At 40.5% G+C, this 25,187-nt stretch overlaps 1 protein-coding gene across 1 annotated transcript; it reads left to right on the forward strand.

Moving 5' to 3' along the window:
• The first annotated feature begins 24,529 nt into the window (after positions 1-24,529).
• LOC145095053 (uncharacterized) lies at positions 24,530-24,940 on the forward strand. The gene has a single exon (XM_079032995.1). The coding sequence runs from the start codon at positions 24,530-24,532 to the stop codon at positions 24,938-24,940; it is 411 nt and encodes a 136-aa protein (XP_078889121.1).
• Positions 24,941-25,187: the final 247 nt, after the last annotated feature.

Raw genomic sequence — 25,187 nt, forward strand, 5'->3', positions numbered from 1 at the left:
TCTAGTATCAAACATCATGAATCGTGTCCCATATGCTTCGGATATAGGATCGATTGCATGTGCTATAATATTCATCCTTTCTAAAGTTTCCAAATGCTCAGGGCATTTAGAAGGGAAAAGTCTAGAACTGGATATGACTAAAGTGATTGAGCAATTGTCGAGGACAATCTGAGGTTTGCCAAAGATTAGTTGCTCAGGGGCATTTGGAAGTATAGTGTTGGCAGGACCATATTGACATGTTCTGAAAAGAAGTAACTCTTGTTTGGAAGTGATAGTCAAAATGGGACTATGGAAATGTCTCCATAGGTGGAAGTTATTCAATCTATGTAAGATTAGAAAACCTTAATGCAAGAAGGATGTTCAAAGCAATGTACTTTGAATATGAGACTTCCGTTCCATAGAAGTTGACCTTCATTGGAATACTCTGTAATGACTGGTGACAAGGTTTTGGTGACTTTGTGAATAATCATTACAAGAGGAACATTGCATAAAAGTTTAAAATCTAACATATTTTTTGGTAAATGATAGGAATCGGGGATTCTCACATTTACAATAAGGATTTGGGATTGTAAAATGAGTATCATTGGAATCATGATCAATTGATCTACATCACAATGTAAGGATCATAGACAAACATAGTGTGCATACTTGGAGTATGGCATAACTATTGTTTAGAAAAACAAAGTGTACATGCTAGGAGTATGGGACGACTGTTGTTTTTATTCAAGTCTTAAGTTGATTGTTTGAAACATTATACAATGAATAATGTGTAATCAATATGGTGATAAATAAAAGGTGGTTCTGTTTATATTCAAAAGGGTTCTGAGACCATATTGGATTCGATTATTATTGTGTTTCACTTTGTATGTTTTGACTTCCAAAATAGCTAGGTTATTCTTTCCGAATGACTAAGTTATTTAAACACTCCACAGTCGTTCATATGATGGAAGTAGGTATGAATCAAGACTGTCATGAATCGAGTTTGTAGATGGCTAAATGGGTTTAGTCATAGCAATGGTTGCTACAACATTCATGAGTGCTCATAAGTTATGAGTATTGGAATAAATCCACGCTCACTTGTATCACTTCATGGAATTTATCTCGAGTGATCGTGAGACGGTAATATCATATAAATCTTCAAACCTAGAGATATGAGTTGTTACCTATGAGTTGGTTGTGCATTGATTGCACGTAAACGAATCAGTAACTTGATGTTATAAAACGTGCCTTTGTGTACAATTCAACAAGTAGTAGAACAAGCATATGAGTCGAAGTTTATATGTTCCTTCTAGAAATAGAAGTGATATTTAGGCCCCTCGATGATTTTTTTGTGACCTATGTACCGGCCGGTCAGAACTAAATTGATGTGTTCGATTAAGTTCTTTGTCAAACAAATCGAAAATCAGGAAACAAACTGCTGGACAATAAGTACGACGTTGTTCCATGTATTTGATTGGCTGATATCATGAGAACAGATGATTATATGATCACTTATCTAAAATGGCGCTTCATAGTTCAACAGAGTTTTTGAGAGCTACGATTGCTGGCTGGTTCCTGAAGTAACATACGCAAATATAGTTATTAGACTTATCCAAGTGGGAGTCTGTTGGATAAGGTGTCTAAGTCCATAACTTATTTGGTATATACTTGACCCGACCCGGCATGGTCCATTTGGGTTTCATTTCATCCAAACTATTTATGGATAATTTTATGAGAGTTATACACATATGATTATTAATATATTATAAGTTATAATATATTAATATGAAGTCATGTTATTTAATTATTCTTAGTCTTAAATTAATTATGAATTAATTTAGAGATAAAAAGGAAGACTAATTAGATTGTGGGCTATTGGTTTTATATGGTGTGGGCTAAAACTCATTTGTTAATGGGTTAGGCTTGTATGGAAGTCCATGGATGATCCATGGAGCTTTTAACCCATGGATCCTTGGAAAAGGAAAGGTCATGGATTATTAGGGTTTCACCCTAATCATGTACACTATATAAGCATGCTTATGTTGCATGAAATAGCCACTAGTGGCACTAGTTGTGTGAGACTTGGTGTGTGGCCGATTTTATAAGTGTGTATACACTCTCTTAAATTTTTCCAAGAGTTTGTGGTGATTTGTGATTCCATTTGAGGCATTCACACTATTGGTGCTTGGCCCTCAAACTCCTTAGGAATCTAACTCATCATCAAAAGGTATGTAATCTCATCTAATTCTTTTATGTTTAAAAGTACCCCATGCCATGTTAGATAGGTTATGAACCTTGGAAAAATTATTATTTTGCATGTATTTAGACAAACATAGATCCAAGGTTTATTAGGGTTGCATGCACACTTAGGAAGTGTTAGATTGCTCAAAACCTAACACTTAGTGCCTTAGACCCTTGAGTATAGTGAGGATAACTCACCTCGATGTCGTGTAGTATCTGCACCGTCCTCAGCACGGAAATCAACTCGTCTCTACTCCTTAATCCCTACACAATGACCTTTCTCGATTACTATTACATACTCATAACCCTTACAAGGGTCAACCCAAATCCAAGTCAAAGTCAAGCTCAAACTCTAGTCAAAGCCAACTTTTGGTCAAAGTTAACCATCGGGTTGACTCAACTCGCCGAGTTGGTCGACCAACTCCCCGAGTCCCTTCGTCCACTTACCGTCATAATCTCATCCTTACTATTCGAGTCTAGAAAGAGATCAACGATTTCATCTTCAACAACACCTTTTGACTATCTTCAACTGACTCACCGAGTTTATTCTTGAACTCACCGAGTTCATCTTCATCCGAATGAATGAGTCTAGCCTCTGACTCGCCGAGTTCTCTATGAACTCGTTGAGTCCTCCTTCAAGAGGTTGAGACATTGCCTTGGACTCGCCGAGTCTGTTCATACACTCACTGAGTCCTATGATTTCCAAGTCCAAAACAAACCCCTAGTAGGCTGAGTGTTCCTTCTACTCAACCAAAACCATTTCTAGAAGACGTTTTAGGGGAATATGCGACTCGACTCGCCGAGTCACCCAAGTGACTCGCCGAGTCCCTCTTTTTCCAAAACTATACAGTCGATTATAATGGGTCTTAACGCATCAAAACCATAGATCTGGCCTCCTAGGGTCCATCTCATACGTAAAGCTACAATCTTGATGTCCATGCATGGGGCTTTTGGCTCAAAAATCCATAAAAAGGGGTTTATATGATGCATGGGTCTCCCATGGCCATAAAGTTGGCACCTTTATGCAATGGGAACCCTCAATGGATCCAAATCTGAAGTCCTTATCTCAAAATCGTGGTTGCATCTAAGAGTGGCTCCAAAATGGCTTCCAAAAACCCTAAGTTACTCCAAAAAGAGTATCCAATGAAAAAAGAAGCAAGGTCTGGACTTTTTACCTCCAATAAACATGAAATGAAGCAAAACCTACGGATCTCCTTGCTCCTTCTGAAATCCCAAGCTCCTTCTTCTTCTCTTCAACCTTCTAACTTGCATAAAATGGCACAAAGAGCTCAAAACCACTCAAAAACGGTTATGGTTTCGTGGGGATGGTCTGAGGGTGTTGGAGGCTATAAAGGGAACCACTTAAGGTGTTTAAATAGGGTGCAAACCCTAAATATTAGGGTTTCATCTACCAGCTCCTACTCGTTGAGTCCCTTCTTGGACTCGGCGAGTAGGTCACTAAATCTCGTGGACCAACCCGCTGCTACTCGATGAGTAGGGCAACCAACTCGTCGAATAGACCTTGATTTCAAGAAAATTCTTACATAAAATCAATACCTGATGTGACATCCCCAATTTTCACGGCCAGAAAAGACCGATTTGCTTATGCTTTGTTTTATAAATCAAAGTGATCGTTTAAAGAAAACGGTTGCGGAATTTGTTCCCAAAATAAAATATGATAACCATTTATCAAAACATTTCTCAAAGAGAATGTATTTCCATAAAAAAATAAAACCTCGGGATGTCATGTTCCGATACAGACCAAAAGCATAAACAATATAAGATAGACCTTACAATAGTTATTCAACTACTGATCTATAAACCAAAACCTCTCGTCAAGTCCACCAACTTATACTCTTGTGTCATTACCTGTAATGCAAAGAAAACTGAGTGGGTCAGGCTTGGGAGCCTGGTGAGCATATAGGGTTTTCAACCCACAATAATACAATTATTATATTCAACCATCAAACAATCAACTCAATTACTCATCCCTATTATGTTTCTTAGGATTTTACCCTAGGAATTCAACTACTTGTCATTCCTTCATTCCTAAGGATTGACCTAAGGAATTTACACAAACTTCCATTGCTACATAAGGCGCATCTGCCAACATTATCCTTTAAGCGCCTCTGCCAGGATTATGTCATACACTATGAGGCGCGGCTGCCAGGTTTATGACATTCTCTTTTAGGCACATCTGCCGACATTATCTTATAAGCGCATCTGCCAAGATTATCCTATAAGCGCATCTGCTATTATTATGACAATCTCTATTTGGCGCATCTGCCGATATTATTCTCCAGCACATCTGCTAGCTTTATGACATTCTTTAATTGGTGCGTCTACCAATATCATTCTTAATTATCTTTCATACCTCATCACTTTATCACATACCAACTATCTCATCTACCCATGTTCTACCCAACATATTTGTAGATATAGAATACACATACAGTTTATCTCTTTTAAAAACTATATAAAACATTCATTCCATACTCATCTCAAATAAACAACAATATATAAACACGTAGCACGTATTTTATACCAAATACTTCATATTTATGTGTTAGAAGAAAGTAACCATACACTCTCCCAAACAAACACTTAATACATTCAAACAATACTTGTATTATACCCGTGTTTATGAAAGGGACTATACACCCACACATATAAACAACCTCATATTATACACGTAGCACGTATTTCATAGAAAATACTTAATAATTATGCGTTAGAAGAAAATAACCACACACTCACTTGATCAGAAGATGATCGGACAGCACTACGGCTTATAGAAGTAGTAATCCACAGCAGATCTGGAAGATCTTCACAAAGATCGAACTTCTCGCGGGCAGAGCTTCGACTCGGGAACCGCACTTCTCGGGATCTTCGGGATCTCGGGACTTGCCTCGGGGCTAGAGTATGATACCGGGGCTTCGGGGTGGAATCGGGAGTAAAAATGTAGAGCTTCGGCACAAAGATGAGAAGAAATGAGCAAATAAACCCTGAACCCTCGCATCCTATTTATAGTGAAAATATCTGATGTACTCGCCGAGTAGGGGACACCTACTCGCCGAGTTGGTCCATACTCGCCGAGTAGGGGACACCTACTCGCCGAGTTGGTCCATGTGGCGGCTTTCTGGTGGTGCCACGTGTCAAATTCTGGGTGGTGCCACGTCACCCCTATCGCGTATTAGCCTTCGAACTTAGAAAAATCATAACTCTCGCATACGAGCTCCGTTTTTGACGTTCTTTATATCCACGCGTAGGTAAAATCAAGATCTACAACTTTCGTTTAGACTCCGTCGGCTAACTCTTGACCGATCTCAAATTTAACAGTAGGAGGCGTTTAGACTGTTAAATGACCGCGAAGAATTCGTAACTCCTTCATACGAACTCCGTTTTCGTCCATATTTTTACCGTTGAGTTCCTATTAATGAGACCTTCAACTCTTATTTAGGTCGCGTAAGCCAAAAACCGCTCGAACTAAAATTCGAGTTTCGGGTCGTGCACTGCTAAGCCGAATCTTAGAAAAATCATAACTTCCTCATACGAAGTCAGATTTGAGCGTTCTTTTTATTGACGCTCTTATTTTAACATATTCTACAACTCTTGTTTAGATTGATAAGACTAAATCTCGCTCTATCGTAAATTCACTATTTATGCTTCCCGGTGCCGTGCCGGTTTTGCCATAAAACTTCGACAGGTCATAACTTCTTCGTTATAACTCGGATTTTGGCGTTCTTTATATGCACGGAAACCTTGTGACATATAATAAAACTTGGTTGAGATTAATCTTTCTAGATAATCTTCCATCAAAAAGTCATTTTTGACGCCTATCGTCTTAAAATTGACTAGCCCGAATCTACGGGCGTTACAATTATCTCCCCCTTAGGATGATTACGTCCCGGAATCATCAACGAAATAGGACTTGCATAATGATTCCACACTTTATTTATTTATCCTAGGTAATAACCGTAACTTCTATGTTTTCTCGAAAGAGTATTTAACTCTATGGCTTTCTTGACCGCAAACGAGGCCCAATCTTGCATCTGCTTATCGTACTATGTTGTACTTTCAATCGTAACCTTCAAGTTACCAAATAAGTCCTCATTTTGGACTCCTTCTTTTTCTCAGGATAAATACTTTCCTTTATCTATTACAACAAACCGATGGGTCGTGCTCTATCGACCTCTCATCGCACGATGCGACGCTTAGACTCGGTCTTTAATAAAGTTAAATTCCAGAATGGAATATACCTTCCTTCATATTCTAATGTGATATAATCACATTTCAGCATGTAGCATTTCTACCTACAAACTTCATTTAACAACGAGAGCGACACTATCAATCGCATTAACTTCAACCTTCTGTCTTAAGTCAGATGTTACATCTAACCCGGTCCTTTAGACCACGTACATACTCCTCGCCATCGAACTCAAATTTAAATACGACCACTAGGGTCGGAACAAGAACCATCTTACTAGTCATCACCGAAACAATGGTAACGACATACCAGAATAAAATTGAATCAATCACTAGCTTCTTGGTAACCTTGTGACTTTCCCTGATCCAAGTGCGAGTCCTGTGCTTCCGGTAGTATATGCATCTACTACCTTTCACACCTACTCATACTCGTCCCAAGTATTGTCTCGTAGTCGACCAAGTCACCATACAAGAAAATCAGACAATCATTCAACACATCAGTTAACAGAACTAGGGTTTATATTAATTCCTTGAAACGATTACACAAAAGTTCAAGTTCACCCTATACTATGCCTCTAATAGGCTACACCACATGTTACTTTTCATATCGCTACTTTATAACTTGATCTTTAGATATAAGATCCTTATTCCTGATTCCTTGCATTGCCATCTGCTTCATCAAGGATCATTTGAAATGCTCTTGCCTTTAGCTTTGGCGGCGCCTCTAGCCTTGCTGCTTGATTTTTCCTTGGGCAGTCTTGCTTGAAGTGCCCCTCTTCGTTACATTCGTAACACACCTTTTTGTTGAAAATACATTCATCGGCGTAATGCCCATGCTTTCCACACTTGAAACATGTCACTTCCACGCCACATTTTCCTGAGTGCTTCTTCTTGCACTTATCGCACCACCGTGCCTCATCTCTTCCTCCTCCTCCTCCAGACTTCGAGGATTTTCCTTTCTCATTAGAACCTGAAGTTCCTTCTAACTTTCTCTTCTCGCCAACTTCAACCTTACTGTCAGTCCTCCCCTTGATCATATTCTCAACAAACTTGGCAGCCCAAATAGCTGCCTCTAAGGTAGGTGCCCGACGCACTGGCACCGCATACTCCCAAGGGAGTCCCTTTGCGTACCGGTCGACTTTTGTCAGTTCGTCTGGGACGATGCGTAAAACAAACTCCATCTTGTCTGTGAAGGCATTAGTGTATTCATCCACTGACATGCTGCCTTTCTTCAATATCAGAAACTTATTCTCCAACTCCAATAGATTTTGAGCAGAGCAGAACTTGCGCTTGAATTGCACCAAGAACTCTGCCCAGGTCAGTTGCAGTGGCTCATTAGGACTTAGGATCTTCCCCAAAGTGTTCCACCAACGAACAGCCCCACCCCTGAACTGACGTACTGCATAGATAGTTTGCAACTTGCCTCTGCAGCCACAAGTCATGAAGGCTAACTCCATTTCGGAAATCCAATCCATAACTCCAATCGGATCCTCCCTTCCATTGAAGGTCGATGGTTTGCAAGTTAGAAAGTCCTTGTACTTGCATCCCATTCCATCATTCCTTCCACCATGGTTGTCTTGCCTAACTATCGGTGGGTTGGCTTGACCAACAGATCCACTGAAGTTTCCACCTTCCGAGTGCCCTTCATTTAATTCAGGCTCCTCCACACGAATTGACAGTTCTTCACGATTCTGTTGAAGCAACCGTCTAGTTTCATCCATCTGACGATCCAACATCGTCTGAATCATCATTTGCACACCAGCCATGGTTATTGGCTCAGGTGTTGTTGCTACGACAGGTACTTGTTCAATCACTGGTGGTTGATTCCTGTTTTCATCAGCATTTCCAACTCCACTTCTTGTTCTCACCATTTTTGATCTATACACCGAATAAGGTGAAATTAGATCCTCATTCACGATAGATATTCAAATCATCCTTATCACTCCGAAACGTTTACATGCTAGTTCTAATGACGTAGACGCACGCTTAGAATCCTACACACATAAGGTTTCCAGATCCGGTCGGCAACAGACCATAGATCCGAACAAATAATAGCATCAATATAGCTATCACACAAAACATTTAGCACATAAAAGCATTTTAGGCATCATTCCTAAAACGAACTAGTGCTTGTGTCAATTTAGGTGTACTACCTAACATATTTTAGACACACTCCTCCCAATCATTACTTAGCATTCTAAGTTTAAGTCTAGAAATTTCCTACAAATTCCTAGTTCGCTTAAACTAATGCTCTGATACCAACTGTGACATCCCCAATTTTCACGGCCAGAAAAGACCGATTTGCTTATGCTTTGTTTTATAAATTAGAGTGATCGTTTAAAGAAAACGGTTGCGGAATTTGTTCCCAAAATAAAATATGATAACCATTTATCAAAACATTTCTCAAAGAGAATGTATTTCCAAAAAAAAATAAAACCTCAGGATGTCATGTTCCGATACAGACCAAAAGCATAAACAATATAAGATAGACCTTACAATAGTTATTCAACTACTGATCTATAAACCAAAACCTCTCGTCAAGTCCACCAACTTATACTCTTGTGTCATTACCTGTAATGCAAAGAAAACTGAGTGGGTCAGGCTTGGGAGCCTGGTGAGCATATAGGGTTTTCAACCCACAATAATACAATTATTATATTCAACCATCAAACAATCAACTCAATTACTCATCCCTATTATGTTTCTTAGGATTTTACCCTAGGAATTCAACTACTCGTCATTCCTTCATTCCTAAGGATTGACCTAAGGAATTTACACAAACTTCCATTGCTACATAAGGCGCATCTGCCAACATTATCCTTTAAGCGCCTCTGCCAGGATTACGTCATACACTATGAGGCGCGGCTGCCAGGTTTATGACATTCTCTTTTAGGCACATCTGCCGACATTATCTTATAAGCGCATCTGCCAAGATTATCCTATAAGCGCATCTGCTATTATTATGACAATCTCTATTTGGCGCATCTGCCGATATTATTCTCCAGCACATCTGCTAGCTTTATGACATTCTTTAATTGGTGCGTCTACCAATATCATTCTTAATTATCTTTCATACCTCATCACTTTATCACATACCAACTATCTCATCTACCCATGTTCTACCCAACATATTTGTAGATATAGAATACACATACAGTTTATCTCTTTTAAAAACTATATAAAACATTCATTCCATACTCATCTCAAATAAACAACAATATATAAACACGTAGCACGTATTTTATACCAAATACTTCATATTTATGTGTTAGAAGAAAGTAACCATACACTCTCCCAAACAAACACTTAATACATTCAAACAATACTTGTATTATACCCGTGTTTATGAAAGGGACTATACACCCACACATATAAACAACCTCATATTATACACGTAGCACGTATTTCATAGAAAATACTTAATAATTATGCGTTAGAAGAAAATAACCACACACTCACTTGATCAGAAGATGATCGGACAGCACTACGGCTTATAGAAGTAGTAATCCACAGCAGATCTGGAAGATCTTCACAAAGATCGAACTTCTCGCGGGCAGAGCTTCGACTCGGGAACCGCACTTCTCGGGATCTTTGGGATCTCGGGACTTGCCTCGGGGCTAGAGTATGATACCGGGGCTTCGGGGTGGAATCGGGAGTAAAAATGCAGAGCTTCGGCACAAAGATGAGAAGAAATGAGCAAATAAACCCTGAACCCTCGCATCCTATTTATAGTGAAAATATCTGATGTACTCGCCGAGTAGGGGACACCTACTCGCCGAGTTGGTCCATGTGGCGGCTTTCTGGTGGTGCCACGTGTCAAATTCTGGGTGGTGCCACGTCACCCCTATCACGTATTAGCCTTCGAACTTAGAAAAATCATAACTCTCGCATACGAGCTCCGTTTTTGATGTTCTTTATATCCACGCGTAGGTAAAATCAAGATCTACAACTTTTGTTTAGACTCCGTCGGCTAACTCTTGACCGATCTCAAATTTAACAGTAGGAGGCGTTTAGACTGTTAAATGACCGCGAAGAATTCGTAACTCCTTCATACGAACTCCGTTTTCGTCCATATTTTTACCGTTGAGTTCCTATTAATGAGACCTTCAACTCTTATTTAGGTCGCGTAAGCCAAAAACCGCTCGAACTAAAATTCGAGTTTCGGGTCGTGCACTGCTAAGCCGAATCTTAGAAAAATCATAACTTCCTTATACGAAGTCAGATTTGGGCGTTCTTTTTATTGACGCTCTTATTTTAACATATTCTACAACTCTTGTTTAGATTGATAAGGCTAAATCTCGCTCTATCGTAAATTCACTATTTACGCTTCCCGGTGCCGTGCCGGTTTTGCCGTAAAACTTCGACGGGTCATAACTTCTTCGTTATAACTCGGATTTTGGCGTTCTTTATATGCACGGAAACCTTGTGACATATACTACAACTTGGTTGAGATTAATCCTTCTAGATAATCTTCCATCAAAAAGTCATTTTTGACGCCTATCGTCTTAAAATTGACTAGCCCGAATCTACGGGCGTTACACCTGAGAATCGGGGCGTTACACTCACTACCAACATCCACAACCACACTATCAACCCTAACCGCACCCTCCACATCATTACCAACAACCTCTTCAATCCCAACCGATTAGCACCGAAATGTCTCTTGAAGACATTGTCAAATCCTTAGCCACTATTACCCAATAATTCCAAAAAGAGACAAGTACTAGTATCTCCAACCTTGAAGCACAAATGGGAGATATAGTTATATCTATAAGTAAGTTGGAGTCCCAGGGCAAATTACCTTCTCAAACCGAAAAGAACCCAAATGTCAACGTAGTGACTCTTAGGAGTGGTAAACAAACCGGAGAGAGTAGTTCCAAGAAGAATTCAAGGGAAGATGAGGAAGAAATAAAGATCACCCCCATTAGAGAGGATCCCATAGTCAAGTGATAAGTTATAAATTAACTTGATGATCGATTAGATCTTTGTAATAGGTAAACGATGAATGTAAAAACAGTAAATAACGCAAGTATGAATCAAGATGTGTCGAATGATTAGATTACTCAATCCTCAGCAGAGCTCGACTAAGAACTTCCGTTGTAGAGGATTCTAGGGTTACAAAAACAAGAACGATAAATTTGCTGAACAATAAATCTCTAATCGTTACTAATCGTCCCTTTTTTTTCTAAGATGCATGCAAGCACCTATATATACTAAACCCTACAAAACTCACGGATGGACAGGCCCATACCGGAGATACATATTGAACTAGCTAACGAGCCCAATAGACGCAACACAAAATACGACCCAACAATCTCCCCCTTTACGTCAAATTGGAGCGAGACTACTTCTTCTTCTTGCTTGGGACAACAGCGGGAACCTTCTTTGTTGTATCAAACAGACGTGAGATCAGCGCCAGAATAGTCTATCTGAACCGAATGTACCATTGAATCATATCATCAAATTACTTTACATCATCCGCTGTGTTCTGCTTGCATCGATGGATGATCCCCAAAACGTGTTCCAAACAGGCAGTGGTGTAGAGATGTTTGTCTGCCAAGGCGAAAAGACATTTCTGTCCTTCGTTCCTGGTAAACATGACAGAGTTTCTCTTTGGGTCAATCATTCCCATCTGCATCATGTTAAGATAACTGGCAGAGCCAACAAGAGATATGGTAGGTTTCTTCTTGAACACGCTCGCAATCTCCTAATCCATCAAAGCAACTTCCATGATATAGCATACAAGCATCCTCTTAAAATGGTCGATGATCGGACCATATTCAGCTTCGTTTGTAAGAAGAATGTTGTGCAAGATAATCCAATCATGGGGATTTAGGTTGGGAAGATCTGCAAGTGAGATGGCATGTTCGGTCTTGGCAGATCCCCGAAGTACCTTGAACCGAACGTTGGTGAAGTTGCCTTCCCTATACGGCTTCAGGACCCGAACATTGACGATTTTCTAAGCGCTCCAAGTCTGGTATTGGGGTTGAGCTGCCTTTAGATAAAAATCGATTAAGTCCCGATCAACCTGTGGATGAGGATGAGGGAACTCTGCAATGTTGGAAAAGGCATGAAAAATAAACACCTTTCGGGTCAGTGGCATGTCGAACTGTGAGTCGACAGTGTTAGAACGATCTAAAGAGATCCCAGGTTTTAGCCACAAGATACTTGGTGTGTCAATGGCTTCTTTAATCAGCCTCTCAAGAGTCCAGGAAGGAAAAAGAGTTTCCTGCTCTCAAGAAGGTCGTGGGATTCTTTCTATTTCCTTTCGGCTTCTTCAGCCTCTCTAGCCACACGAGCACTGATGTCAGTCTCTTTATATCGACCTTGCCGCTTCAGAATGTCGGCAATTGTCTCCTTATCATCTTCATCACTCTCCTCAACAATCTTTTTGCCATTTTCTTTCACACAGGAACCGAAGGCTTGGCCTACTGGAGGAGGTTCGGTTGTGTGTGTTGCTATTGAAGTAGGACGTGGTTGAGACATAGTTGCCTTCTCTCCTCCTTGTTTTGGAATGGACACGAAATCAAGGAGCCCTTCGATTTTGCTGAGTAGAGCAAGGGCGGGAGCAAGCTTCTCTGCAAGGTCACGCCTCACAGTATAATTGAGGATGGGGTCATGTGCTTCAAGAATGATTGAGATCGCTGAGTGGACATCCGAAACACACGATTTAACCACCTCTCTTTCAGATCGAAGAGACTCAATCTCCTGTTGAGAGTTGGAGAGTTGAATGCTCTTGACCTTCAGAGCAGTAGTTTTCCTTGCAAGAACATCCATTAGAGTGTTCTCGGCAGCTAAGTCTTATTGAAGCTTGGAGAGACGCTCTTCAATGGTTGTTCTGAAAATTGAGTTGTCGTCAGAAATAGATTGTCTGAGGGAAGCGAACGACTTTAGCTCAGTAGCGACTGATGTAGCCAACTGGTTGATAATGGGTTCCAGCGTAGTCCTGGTGGCTTCAGCACTTTCCTGTAAAGATTTCAACAGGGAAGAGGCATCAGTAAATAGTTTATCGACTTTTTCGGTCGCTGCCTTACAGGCTGTGGTTGAGGCATCTATGGCGGCAGTGGCTGAATCAAGAGAAACTTGCTAAGCTTTGGAAAAAGCCTCAACAATTTTTTGAATTGCATCTTCAGATATGGAAGATTGAGATGTGGAAGACGAGGCGATGAGCGAATCAATTTTGTCATGTAGCTCCTTGAGATGCCTTTTGGTGACAGGAGCATCGTCATCGTCGTCACTCTGAACTTGAAACAGACTATAATAGACCGAGTCAAAGGTCATGTTCTCCCCTCCAAGGAGTGGTTCCTCTTCCTCTGATGCGTGAGCCGGAGAAGATGGTGGTGGTGAAACTGGTGGTTCGGTAGTATAGGTAGGTTCGGGTTGGGTGGTGTGTTCGGTTGTTGGTGTGGGTTCGGGTGCTGAGGTGGATTTGGGTGCGTCAGTATGAACCCCCGTATCAGATACGTTGGTTCTAACTTCTGCAGTGGTGGTGGTTGTTGCTTCGGTAAAGATTGGTGGTGGTACTGGGAAGGAGGTGGGTGGTATTTGAGTGGTGGAAGTTATGAGGGGAATAGAAATAGGAATGGTAACGGGTGGAGAAGAAATTGGAGAAGTAGAAACATGAAATTCAGGGGTTGGAGATCGTGGTGGAGTGTTACCACGAGGAGAGCCTTCAGAATCAGAACTCTCTTCCTCAGATTCGCTTGAGGATGAAGCGATAATCAGCTTTCGCCTCGGTTGAGTTTTTCTCCTCTTCTGCTGTGGAGATTGAGCAGCCCTGGTGGTTTTCCTCTTCTTGGGAGATGGGCCTTTTGCTCCCTTTGCCACCTGTTTTCCCTTATCAGCCTTCTTTCCTCTAGGAACAGGCTTGTCAGCGTCATGAATTGATTTCAGCATCTCTGGAGTATGATCCCTCGGACCAGAACGTTTGAACTCCTTGTACGTTCTGATAGTCCGACTGTCAGCAGGAACATCACCATACATCATTTCCGGGATAGATCCGTTGAAGGGAAACTTCGAAGCATCCGACACAATGATCTTCGTGGTATGGAAAGTACCAATCGAAGACATTGGTGCACCAGCGACAATGGGGTCATGGTACTTGTCCATCACCCATTTCGTGACAATAGTCCAGAACCGGGCATATGAGATCTCTGAGTGCCGAGAAGTGGAAGAGAGACTCTGAATGAGTTGTTGCCAGAGGACCGACCCGTAGTCCATGTTGATGTCATTGTAGATCCTGTACATGATGGAGAGAAATAAACGACTTGCCCCATCGGATCCGGCACTTCTTTCAGATAAGCCCTTGAATAGAACAGTGAACATCCTATTCCACTGAGGGGGCAGGCACGACTTTTTGAATTTCGTGACCGTAGTGAGCACCTCAGTGTACCCCATGTTGTAGAACATGTTGAACAGATGACCCATAGGAATTGTTTCCGAATTAACCCTCGAAGAATCAGCGTCAAACCCTAACTGCATGCAAAACCTCTGCTTGGAAATCGACGCCTTGTGCTCAAAGACATCGAAGAAAATCCTGTCGACGACCTTGTCGTAGTCTGCTGTGGCAAAAATTTGGGACAGGAACTCCATTGGAACAGCTTCGGCCCTGGTAAGAGCAGGAGCGATTGAGGAGTACTTCAGGCATTCGATGATGGGAAACATGAAGGCATCGTACACCTAAGGAGTAAGATCAATGATCAAACTCTGCTATGGGCGAATGGGCAAGATGTGAGATGTTGCGTGAACTGATGAAGAATCCGCCATTGCTGTGAAGAAAGTGGGAGAGATGATGAACAGTAAAGGTTGAAGGATTTCTTGCTCTCTGGAAATTTAGGTGTAGTAAAGAGGTAAACGGTTGTTTACATTGCCTTTTATACTGAGGGTAAAGGAGAGAGAAGAATCTTTCCCAAATCTTCGATTGAAAAACGAAGGGTTTTTCAGAGGTGACTGACGCGTGACAGTTGGCGTTGCCGATGATCACGCATGAGAGAGAATGTCAGGCCCTAATTACACGCCTTCCCATCAGGCGCCGTTTGGAGATGAAACGGTTCATATTCGCACGCTTTTCCCTCTTGCGCCGTTTGAAATCAAATCGATTGGACTCCCGCCTGAGTCATCATGTCGTCATCTTATCCCTTTAGAATGTAACGTCATCTTTAAAATAAAATCCCCACGTGGATCAATATTAACCACAACCTTTTTATAACAACCAATCCAATTAAAATTCCTTAGAATTAATGAAACCAGAATTTTGGAAAATCAAAAAGAGTTTCGTGCTGAGTGTGTAAAAGAAAAAGAAATAAAGCAACACTTTTTGAGGGATGATGTGATGTCAATAAAGACATGAAACAATGGATCCCGGGCACGAATCTCTTCCTTCAAAGTCAAGAGAGACCTTAAAGTGTTTGTGTGGTTCCCGCTTAATAACGATCAAACACTTATTAAGAAGTGTTGAAAGGCTTCTTTTAATTAGGCTAATGAGGGTGGCTTTCACTTCGATTCAGAATTCCTAATCTTAATATAAGATAGAAATCGAATGAAGTACTTGTGAGACCAATGTAGTCTGTTGAACAAGTAGGTTGGAGATAATGTAAGTAGCAAGGTAAACTAATATATATGAAATCTCAAAAAAAAATAAAACTGTACCCCCATGGATAAGTCCGTCAATTCATTAGTGAAAGCTAGAGCAAATTAATTGTTCACCGTCAATGCATAATAGGTATTGAATGTTGGGTTTCACCTAGCACGTAGTGACACGAAGCTAAGATCATGAACACAGAAATTGTGCAACCATAAACCTCAGTGGTAATGTCTGAGAGTCTCAAGGGTTACGTTTGTGAAGCGAATGTAATGGAGAAAAGTAATGTAGGTGGTGTAAAGAAACCAAAGTACCTCTGCTATAAAAATAGGGACCAAGCAGACAACTCTTATCTCATGTGAGAAGAGAGTTAGGTAGCTCATGATTAGAATAATTATGAGAGCCTAATTGGGAAGACAAGGTTTGTTTATACCAAGTCAGTAAGGCTATTATTCAGGATCAGATGAGGCTTTGGACACATACAGCAACATGCTTCTAGGGACACTTAGCTAGTGAAATGTTTTACCCACAAAGAGATATACAAAAAAAATTAAGAGCCAAAATAAAAAATAAAAAATAAAAAATATTTTTGGAATTTTTGAATTTACGAAAGAAAAAGAAAAAATAAAATAAAAGGATAAAAAATATTTTGGAGTTTTTGATAATAAAAAGAAGGACATAAAAAATGAATAAAAAAAATATTGGAACCGAACCCGAGCGTTCGGTCTATTTCGGTTGAGAAAAAAAATTTGGAACCGAACCCGAGCATTCGGTTTATTTTGGGTGAGAAAAATTTTGGAACCAAACCCGAACGTTCGGTCTATTTCGGTTGCCAAAAAAATAAGTTTGAAATAGAAAAGAACTTTGACAATAAGATAAATGAATTTGGAAAAATAATACAAAAGATTTACAACCAAGGAAACTACCTTTGAGTGATAAACGAAGATCAGATGATACAACCGAATCCGAGCGTTCGGTCTATTTCGGTACACCAGATCACGACCGGAACCCAATCGTTCGGTCTATTTCGGCATACAAGAGACCCGAACCCGAACGTTCGGTCTATTTCGCTTCTTACTTTTGATCTTGAGATGCAATTTTTGGTACTGACTCCGATTCCATCATTCCAAGCCCTTGTAGAATTTTGTTGAAAGAAGCTTCAGGAAGAGCTTTGGTGAAGATGTCAGCCAGTTGATCAGTGGTTCGAACAAAGTGAATTTCGACGTTCCCATCTTCCACATGATCCTTAATGAAGTGATACCTCAGTGCTATGTGCTTAGTCTTGGAATGTTGCACTGGGTTATGACAGATCCTAATTGCACTTTCAGAGTCGTAATATAGTGAGATCTTTTTCATATTGAGTCCATAGTCCCGAAGCTGGCTTTGGATCCAAATCACTTGAGAAGTACAGGAGGCAGCTACGATGTATTCTGCTTCAGCTGTAGACAGAGATACACAAGTCTGTTTCTTTGATTGCCAGCTAACCAACTTCCCGTCAAGGAATTGGCAGCCTCCAGTGGTGCTTTTCCTGTCTAGTCCACAACCTCCAAGGTCTGCATCTGAGTAGGCTTGAATGAAGAAACCTGAGTTGGATGGATACCATAAACCGAGAGAGGTAGTTCGTTTGAGATACCGGAGTATGTTCTTCACTGCAAGCATGTGAGGTTCACGAGGATTTGCCTGAAATCTAGCACAGTAACAAACAGAAAACATTATATCAGGCCTGCTAGCAGTAAGATACATTAGAGAACCGATCATATGGCGATATAGCGTAATATCGACTGCTGGCTTACCCAAGGATGGAGTGAGCTTGGTGCCGAACGCCATTGGAACTTTAACCTTTGAGTCTCCCATCATGCCGAATTTAGCAAGGAGAGTCTTGGTGTAAGCTTCCTGGTTAATAAAGATGCCTTCGGGTCCCTGTTTTATATTTAAACCAAGGAAAAAGTTAATCGGACCCATTGAGCTCATTTCAAATTTAGTCTCTATCAGCTTTCTAAATTCAGCTGTTAAGCTAGGATTCGTTGAGCTAAAGATGATATCATCGACATAGATTTGAACAATCATAAGGTGGTTACCTTCCTTCTTACGCAAGAAGGTTGGGTCAACCGAACCTTGTTTGAATTTGGACATCTTTAAAAACTTGGTTAGCGTTTCATACCAAGCCCTAGGTGCTTGTTTCATTCCATAAACCGCTTTGTCCAGAATATAGCAGTGATTGGGATATTTTTCATTGACGAATCCCGGAGGTTGCTCCACGTACACCGTTTCTTCGAGTTCTCGATTTAGAAATGCGCATTTTACGTCCATTTGGTAGACCTCAAAGTTCTTGTGTGCAGCATAGGCAAGAAATATTCAAACAGATTCCAACCTAGCTACAGGAGCAAAAGTTTCCTCATAATCGATTCCTTCCTCCTGGCAGTATCCTTTCACCACTAGACGAGCTTTGTTTCTTATCACATTGCCTTCCGTGTCCATTTTATTTCTGAAGACCCATTTGAGACCAACAACCGAGGCATCTTGAGGAGTTGGAATGAGGCGCCAAACTTTATTTCTTTCGAACTCATTAAGTTCGTCTTGCATAGCTTGAACCCAATCAGAGTGATCAAGAGCAGTGTTTACTGTCTTTGGTTCAATTTTTGAGACGAAAGAGTTAAACATACAAAACTCTACTTTTGAAAATAAAGATGTTTGCTTTGCCTTCAGTTGAGATCGGGTCAACACCTTTTCAGAGATATTACCCATAACCTGTGAAACAAGATGATCTCTAGTCCATTTGACAAGAGGAGGGTAATTTGGATCATAGGATGGATCTAATTCAGCATCCACCATCTCTTCTAATTCATATTGACTGTCATCGTCATAAAACATATCAGCATTCTCCCCCTCGACTGATGAGCTTTCAGGTGTATCATGTCTTTCCGGTGCTACAGGAGTTTCGGGTGGTGTCGAGCTTTCGGGTGTTGCAGTACCTTCGGGTGTTATTGAGCTTTCGGGTACTACAGGACTTTCGGGCGCCGTAGAGCTTTCGGGTGTAGCTGGAGAAGAGTTCTCCCCCTCAACTTGTGAACTTGACTGTTTTGAAGAAGATGGATTCTCCCCCTCAACTGAAGCACCATGCTGAGAAGGTTCAGTTGGAACTGATTCTCTTTCACCCAGTCGTTTGGCAGCGTCATCGACAATTTGCTTCAGATGATCAAGTTTGTTGTCTGTTGCATTGGCTTCTGAGAGAGTAGCCTTCTCCGGTTCATCGAACAACTCCAAACTGCTCAAACAAATTTGCAATCGAGGCTGTGACTTGGCCTGTTTGAGAGAAGATTTCTCCAACTGTTTCTTCCGTGGCCTTCAGCTTCTTGACATAGCTGTCATCGAAAGTCACATAATACGTTTCTTCAATCTTCCTCGAACGCTTGTTTAAAACCCTGTATGCTTTCGAAGTGAGAGAATATCCTAGAAAAATCCCTTCATCGGCTTTTATGTCGAACTTGTTACGATGTTCTTTAGAATTGAAGATAAAGCATCGTGAGCCAAATACGTAGAAGAATTTGACGTTTGGCTTTCTGTTGTTGATGATCTCATAAGGGGTAAGAGTGAAACGCTTATTGAGATAGGACCTGTTCTGCATAAAACATGCTGCAACAATAGCATCAACCCAAAAATATAGAGGTAGAGAAGCGAAACATAGCATGGTTCGGGCCGCCTCACACAAAGATCGGTTTCATCTTTCGACAATCCCATTTTGTTGAGGGGAGTAGGGAGCTGAGAAGTTGTGACTGGTTCCTTTTTCTGCTAAAAAGTCTTTAAATTCTTTATTCTTGGAACTCCAGCCCATTGTCGCTTCTAATGTTGCGAACGACTTTCCTCAGCTGCACTTCAACCTGCTTGATTAACATCTTTAGCTTGAGAGTTGCCTCAGATTTGTGCTTCAAGAAGAACACCCATGTAAAACGTGAAAAGTCATCAGCAATGACAAGAATATACTTGCTACCGCCAATGCTTTCGATAGATGATGGACCACACAAGTCAATGTGAATTAACTCAAGTGGTTCAACCACTTTAGGGTTTATAATCGATGGGTGACTTTGACGACTCTGTTCCCCATTTCACACGCAACACATAAATGTTCTCGATCAAACTTGAGCAATGAAAGACCTCGAACATGACCTCCGGTGACAAGTTTGTTGATATCTTTGAAGTTGAGATGGGAGAGCCTTCGGTGCCACAACCAGCTTTCGTCAGAATGTGCTTTGGATAACAGACAGATAGCTGGATTTCCTTTGATAGGTTTGAGATTAAGAGGAAACATTTCGCCTTTGCGCTCTGATTTGAGAATCACTCTTTTTGTTTTCTTCTCTATTATTTCCGAACCCTCATCATCAAACGAAACTTTAAGACCGGTACCTCTAACAAGTTGAGATACACTGATGAGGTTATGTTGTAGTCCTTCAACATATGCAACTTTTCTAATCGTGAAATCTCCATTTGTAATCATCCCATAACCTTTTATTGTGCCGTATGAGTTGTTCCCGAATTTGACATTCCTGCCGTTTGGAAGAGATCGAAATTCCCTCAACTCTTCTTTCCTTCCTGTCACGTGACGTGAGCAGCCACTGTCAACATACCATTCTTCGTCGAACTGCTCGTCACTGATAACCTGCAAAAATCAAACAGATTTAGGAACCCAAAGTTTCTTGGGTCCTCGTGAGCCTTTCACAGAAACTGGAATAGTAAGAGAGATGTCAACAAGATATGTTCTTTTTATTAAAGCTGTTTCATCTTTCTTTTTAATGGAGAAAACTTTAATTTTGTTGGGATTTGTTACAGACAGTTTGGATTCAGGTTTTGACGTTTGGGCCTTAGAATGCTTTTGATCATTCTTGACGGAGGAAACCTTCGATTTTCCTTTCAAATCTGCTGAATGTTTTGGATTTTGAGTTTGAACAGAATTGGATTTAGAATGGGGTTGAGAAGAATTAGAATGAGAGAAGTTAGACTGAGAAGTTTTCTTGACTTGAGGTTCTAGGTGGCCCTTTTGTTTTTGGTCATTAGTGGGACCGAACCTTGAACCTTGGTAGCTTTTGCTCTCGGCACCGAACCTATGCTTTCGGTAGCTGGTGTTCTCTGAACCGAACCTTTCCCTTCGGTTGTTATTCCTTTCAGAACCGAACCTGTCCTTTCGGTTGTTATTACTTTCTTGCGGCCTAACAGCACTTTTCTCTGACTTCGAATTTCTGTCATGATAAGAAAAATGGGCGTTTTGAGATCGCCAAAACTGTTTGCGCTCTGAGAGATTCTTTTTGTATCTCAGATTCCTTTGCTGCTTTTGATCCTTTACTTGCTTCGGCTGTCGGTGGATGTTGGCTTTTTGCTTTTGCTTCTTGTCAGCTGGTTCACTTTGAACTGATGACGTTTCGCTCGAAGGAGTGACTTCTTCTACAGGAACTTCTTTTGTACCACTAGTACTTGGCACGTCGAAGTTGTCAGGCTTGTTTAGTGGCTCTGGCACATATCTGCCTTTGGTTTTCCAGGACAACCATCTGCATTATCTTCGTTTACAATGGCTGTGAGTTCGGCTGTCTGATGTTCAGTTACTCCTGTGACCTTATATACCTGATTTGGAGTTGTTCTCACCTTTTGATACACAACAACCTTTTCTTCAAGAATTGGGGACTTATTTTGGGACAAACGAGCAAACTCCACAGAATTTTCTGAAATAAGATTTTTGTGGTTTTCGGGTTCGCTCTTGACAAACTCAGAACAGTCGACTTCATCCTCTACAGAAATTACGCTCATATCATCATCCTCATTAAGCTCAGATGCGTTTTCAACATCAATTTTATTTTCTGAGCTCAAGTTGGCATTCAATGAGTCAAATTTTTGTATGGTTTCGGTCCTTAGTTTCAGTTTATCGTTTTCATCCAAAAGGTTTTTCAGCATGTCTTTATGGTCCTTGGATTTTATAAAAGATTCGATTTTGTCTAGACCATACATATAAGTCGGATTCACATCATCAGACGAAACTACACATTCACAATTATATGCTTTAGCGTCGATTTCATCCTTCTTAAACTCAAGGAAGGGCAAAATCATGCGATGAATTTTCTGCCCTATTTCACAGTTCAAATGAAGTTGAGTGATGTTAGAATAAAGACGCTTAGCAATTAAACAAAAAACATTTCTTTGTTTCAAAAGTTTCAAATTGTCTCTTTGTAAATAAATGTTTTCGTTCTTAGATTTGATCAGCTCCGACTGCTTCAACTCTATCCACATCCTCCGTTCCTCACTTTTGGATGACACCCTGCTTATTTGGTCAGTTAGGTTAGAATTAGTGACCCGTGTTTGAGTTAAACTACTATCCAGATTTGAGATTCTTGAGTTTAAGCTTTTTAATTCTTTTTCATATGAATTTTGTGGGACTTTGAATGAAACAAAAACGGATTGTACCTTCTTGATCAATTCATCAACCTCATTGAACTGCACGCTGAGAGGTTTTGCTGTGAAGCATAAGTCCTCTCGCTCCTTCGTGTCTTCGTTCCCACCGTCTGTATTGTATCCCCTCATTTGAGATACATCCGTCACCATCAAGCACTTCCCACTGCTTTCTTCAACTCTAGCCACATACGCCTTTCCATGAGATGGCTTCCTGACTTCATCATCCTCTGAGTTGGTTGACCAGACCTGCACACCACCGAACTCATCATCCACTGCCGAACCCTGCACAATTAAAGCATTCATCGAAGGATTAGTGGCAGCTTTCTTTCTCTTGATCTCTTCAAACTTTTTCATCAACACAGCCTCTTCATCATTTTCCTCATCCTTATCTGCCATTTTCTTTAGGACACAGTCTTTGGCATAGTGGTTCTTTCCTCCACAGTAGTAGCAGTTCACACCAGAATCTCCTTCAACTTTCGCTTCTTTCTTTGGTTCTTCTGCCTTCGGTTCCTCCCTAACTTTTTCAGAACTATAGCTTCCCTGCCAATTTCGGTTCTTATTGGTAGGGAACCTTTTCTTAATGAACCTCTTTAGATTTGACACCATCATTGCATAATCTTCAGAGGTAAGATCATAATCTTCTAAGTTGAGATCTTCATCTTCTACCACACTTTTGCTTTTAGACAGAAGGGCCAAGGATCCCAAGCTTGAGACCACATTTTTCTCTTGTAAGACAATCTTTTCTTGGGATTTCAAAATCCCTACCAGCTTTGCCAATGAATAAGATTTAAATTGCTCATGAGCTTTAACAGTGGACACAACCGCTCTGCACTCAGATCTAAGGCCATTCAAAAAGGTAACCTTTTGTTCAATCAACCTCCTTTCTATATCGTGTTTGATCATCTTACTAAGAAGATGATTGAAGCGATCGAACGTATGAGTAACAGTTTCATCGGGATTCTGCTTAAATTCGCCAAACTCAGACAAAAGTAAGGTCTGAATGGAATGCTCCAGATCTTCATCTGTGGAATATAGCTCTCGCAGCCTATCCCATATTTCCTTAGCAGTGCTGCATGAACTCACTAGCCTGAATGTATCGGATTGAAGAGCGAATCGAATCAGTCTCAATGCTTTAATGTTGCACTAAAACTTTTCCTTTTCGTCTTGAGCAACATCCTTTACATCCTTTAACAGATCATTATACTCTTTCTGAGTTTTAATGATTTTTGACGTTGCTGAATGAGCAAATGGTCCAGATACGATTGCTTCCCAAATAAGATATCCATTGTCTTCAGATCCGATGACATAATCTTCGAAGTGATGTGCCCAGACTTCGTAATCCTAGGTGTAAAGAATAGGAATCTTCGTCGTTGATCCAATGCTGTTTGAGATGTTGATGGGATTTGATTGTGACTCGTCCATGCTTGATCGTTTAACCTGTTTGAAAGATCAGACTTGTAACGAATAATATTAGGGCAAAACAAATAAATGCTGAGTTACGTCAATTATGGAATGACGGCTCAATAAATATTAGTTAATGCGGAATAACCCTAATCGAAATCTCTTTCACAAAAAAGATGTGGATGAATTACACAGCCTCCTGCTCTGATACCAATTGATAAGTTATAAATTAACTTGATGATCGATTAGATCTTTGTAACAGGTAAGCGATGAATGTAAAAAACAGTAAATAACCCAAGTATGAATCAAGATGTGTCGAATGATTAGATTACTCAATCCTCAGCAGAGCTCGACTAAGAACTTCCGTTGTAGAGGATTCTAGGGTTACAAAAACAAGAACGATAAATTTGCTCAACAATAAATCTCTAATCGTTACTAATCGTCCCCTTTTTTTTCTAAGATGCATGCAAGCACCTATATATACTAAACCCTACAAAACTCACGGATGGACAGGCCCACACCGGAGATACATATTGAACTAGCTAACGAGCCCAATAGACACAACACAAAATACGACCCAACATCAAGAATGATGCACAAGCCGGAGTTCCAAAGAAGACTATTCCTCTAGTGATACTAATATCCACTCAACCGCCATTCCCCTCCCGACTTGCAACTTCCAAGAAGAATATGGAGGAGAAAGAAATTTTGGACACCTTTCGAAAGGTGGATGTGAACATTCCTTTACTTGATGTTATCAAACAAATTCCTAGATATGCTAAATTCTTAAAGGAACTTTGTACCAACAAGAGGAAATTGAAGGGAAATGAGAAAATTTTAATGAATGAAAACGCATTTGCGGTTTTACAAAGGAAGCTTACACCCAAGTGCAAAGACCCGAGAATGTTTACGGTTCCTTGCAAGATTGGGGATGTCACTTTTAGTAGCGCTATGCTCGATCTTGATGCTTCTATTAATGTCATGCCCTACTCGGTATATGAATCATTGAATATGGGTCCTTTGAGTGAAACCGGTGTCATAATTTCTCTTGCGGACAAATCAAGTGCCTTTCCTAGGGGTGTTTTAGAACAAGATTTTTGAACAAGTGTCTTTCCTAGTGATGTTTTGGTGCAAGTGAACCAATTGGTCTTCCTGACGGATTTCTATGTGATTGATCTAGAAGAACAAGTGTCCTCCAAATCAGCTCTAATTTTACTTGGGAGACCGTTTATGAAGACGGCTAGGACAAAAATCGATGTGTATGCGGGAAGTTTGATAATGGAGTTTGATGGTGAAACAATAAGTTTTAATATCTACAATGCTATGAGATATCCTAGTGATGTTTCTG

This window comes from Lactuca serriola, chromosome 3, assembly GCF_051521515.1.
Source record: "Lactuca serriola cultivar US96UC23 chromosome 3, Lser_US96UC23_V15, whole genome shotgun sequence".
Lineage (NCBI taxonomy): Eukaryota > Viridiplantae > Streptophyta > Magnoliopsida > Asterales > Asteraceae > Lactuca > Lactuca serriola.

What these genes read in the sequence shown, in the direction of transcription:
- LOC145095053 (XM_079032995.1), top strand. Translation starts at nt 24,530, where the DNA reads ATGGAGGAGAAAGAAATTTTGGACACCTTTCGAAAGGTGGATGTGAAC.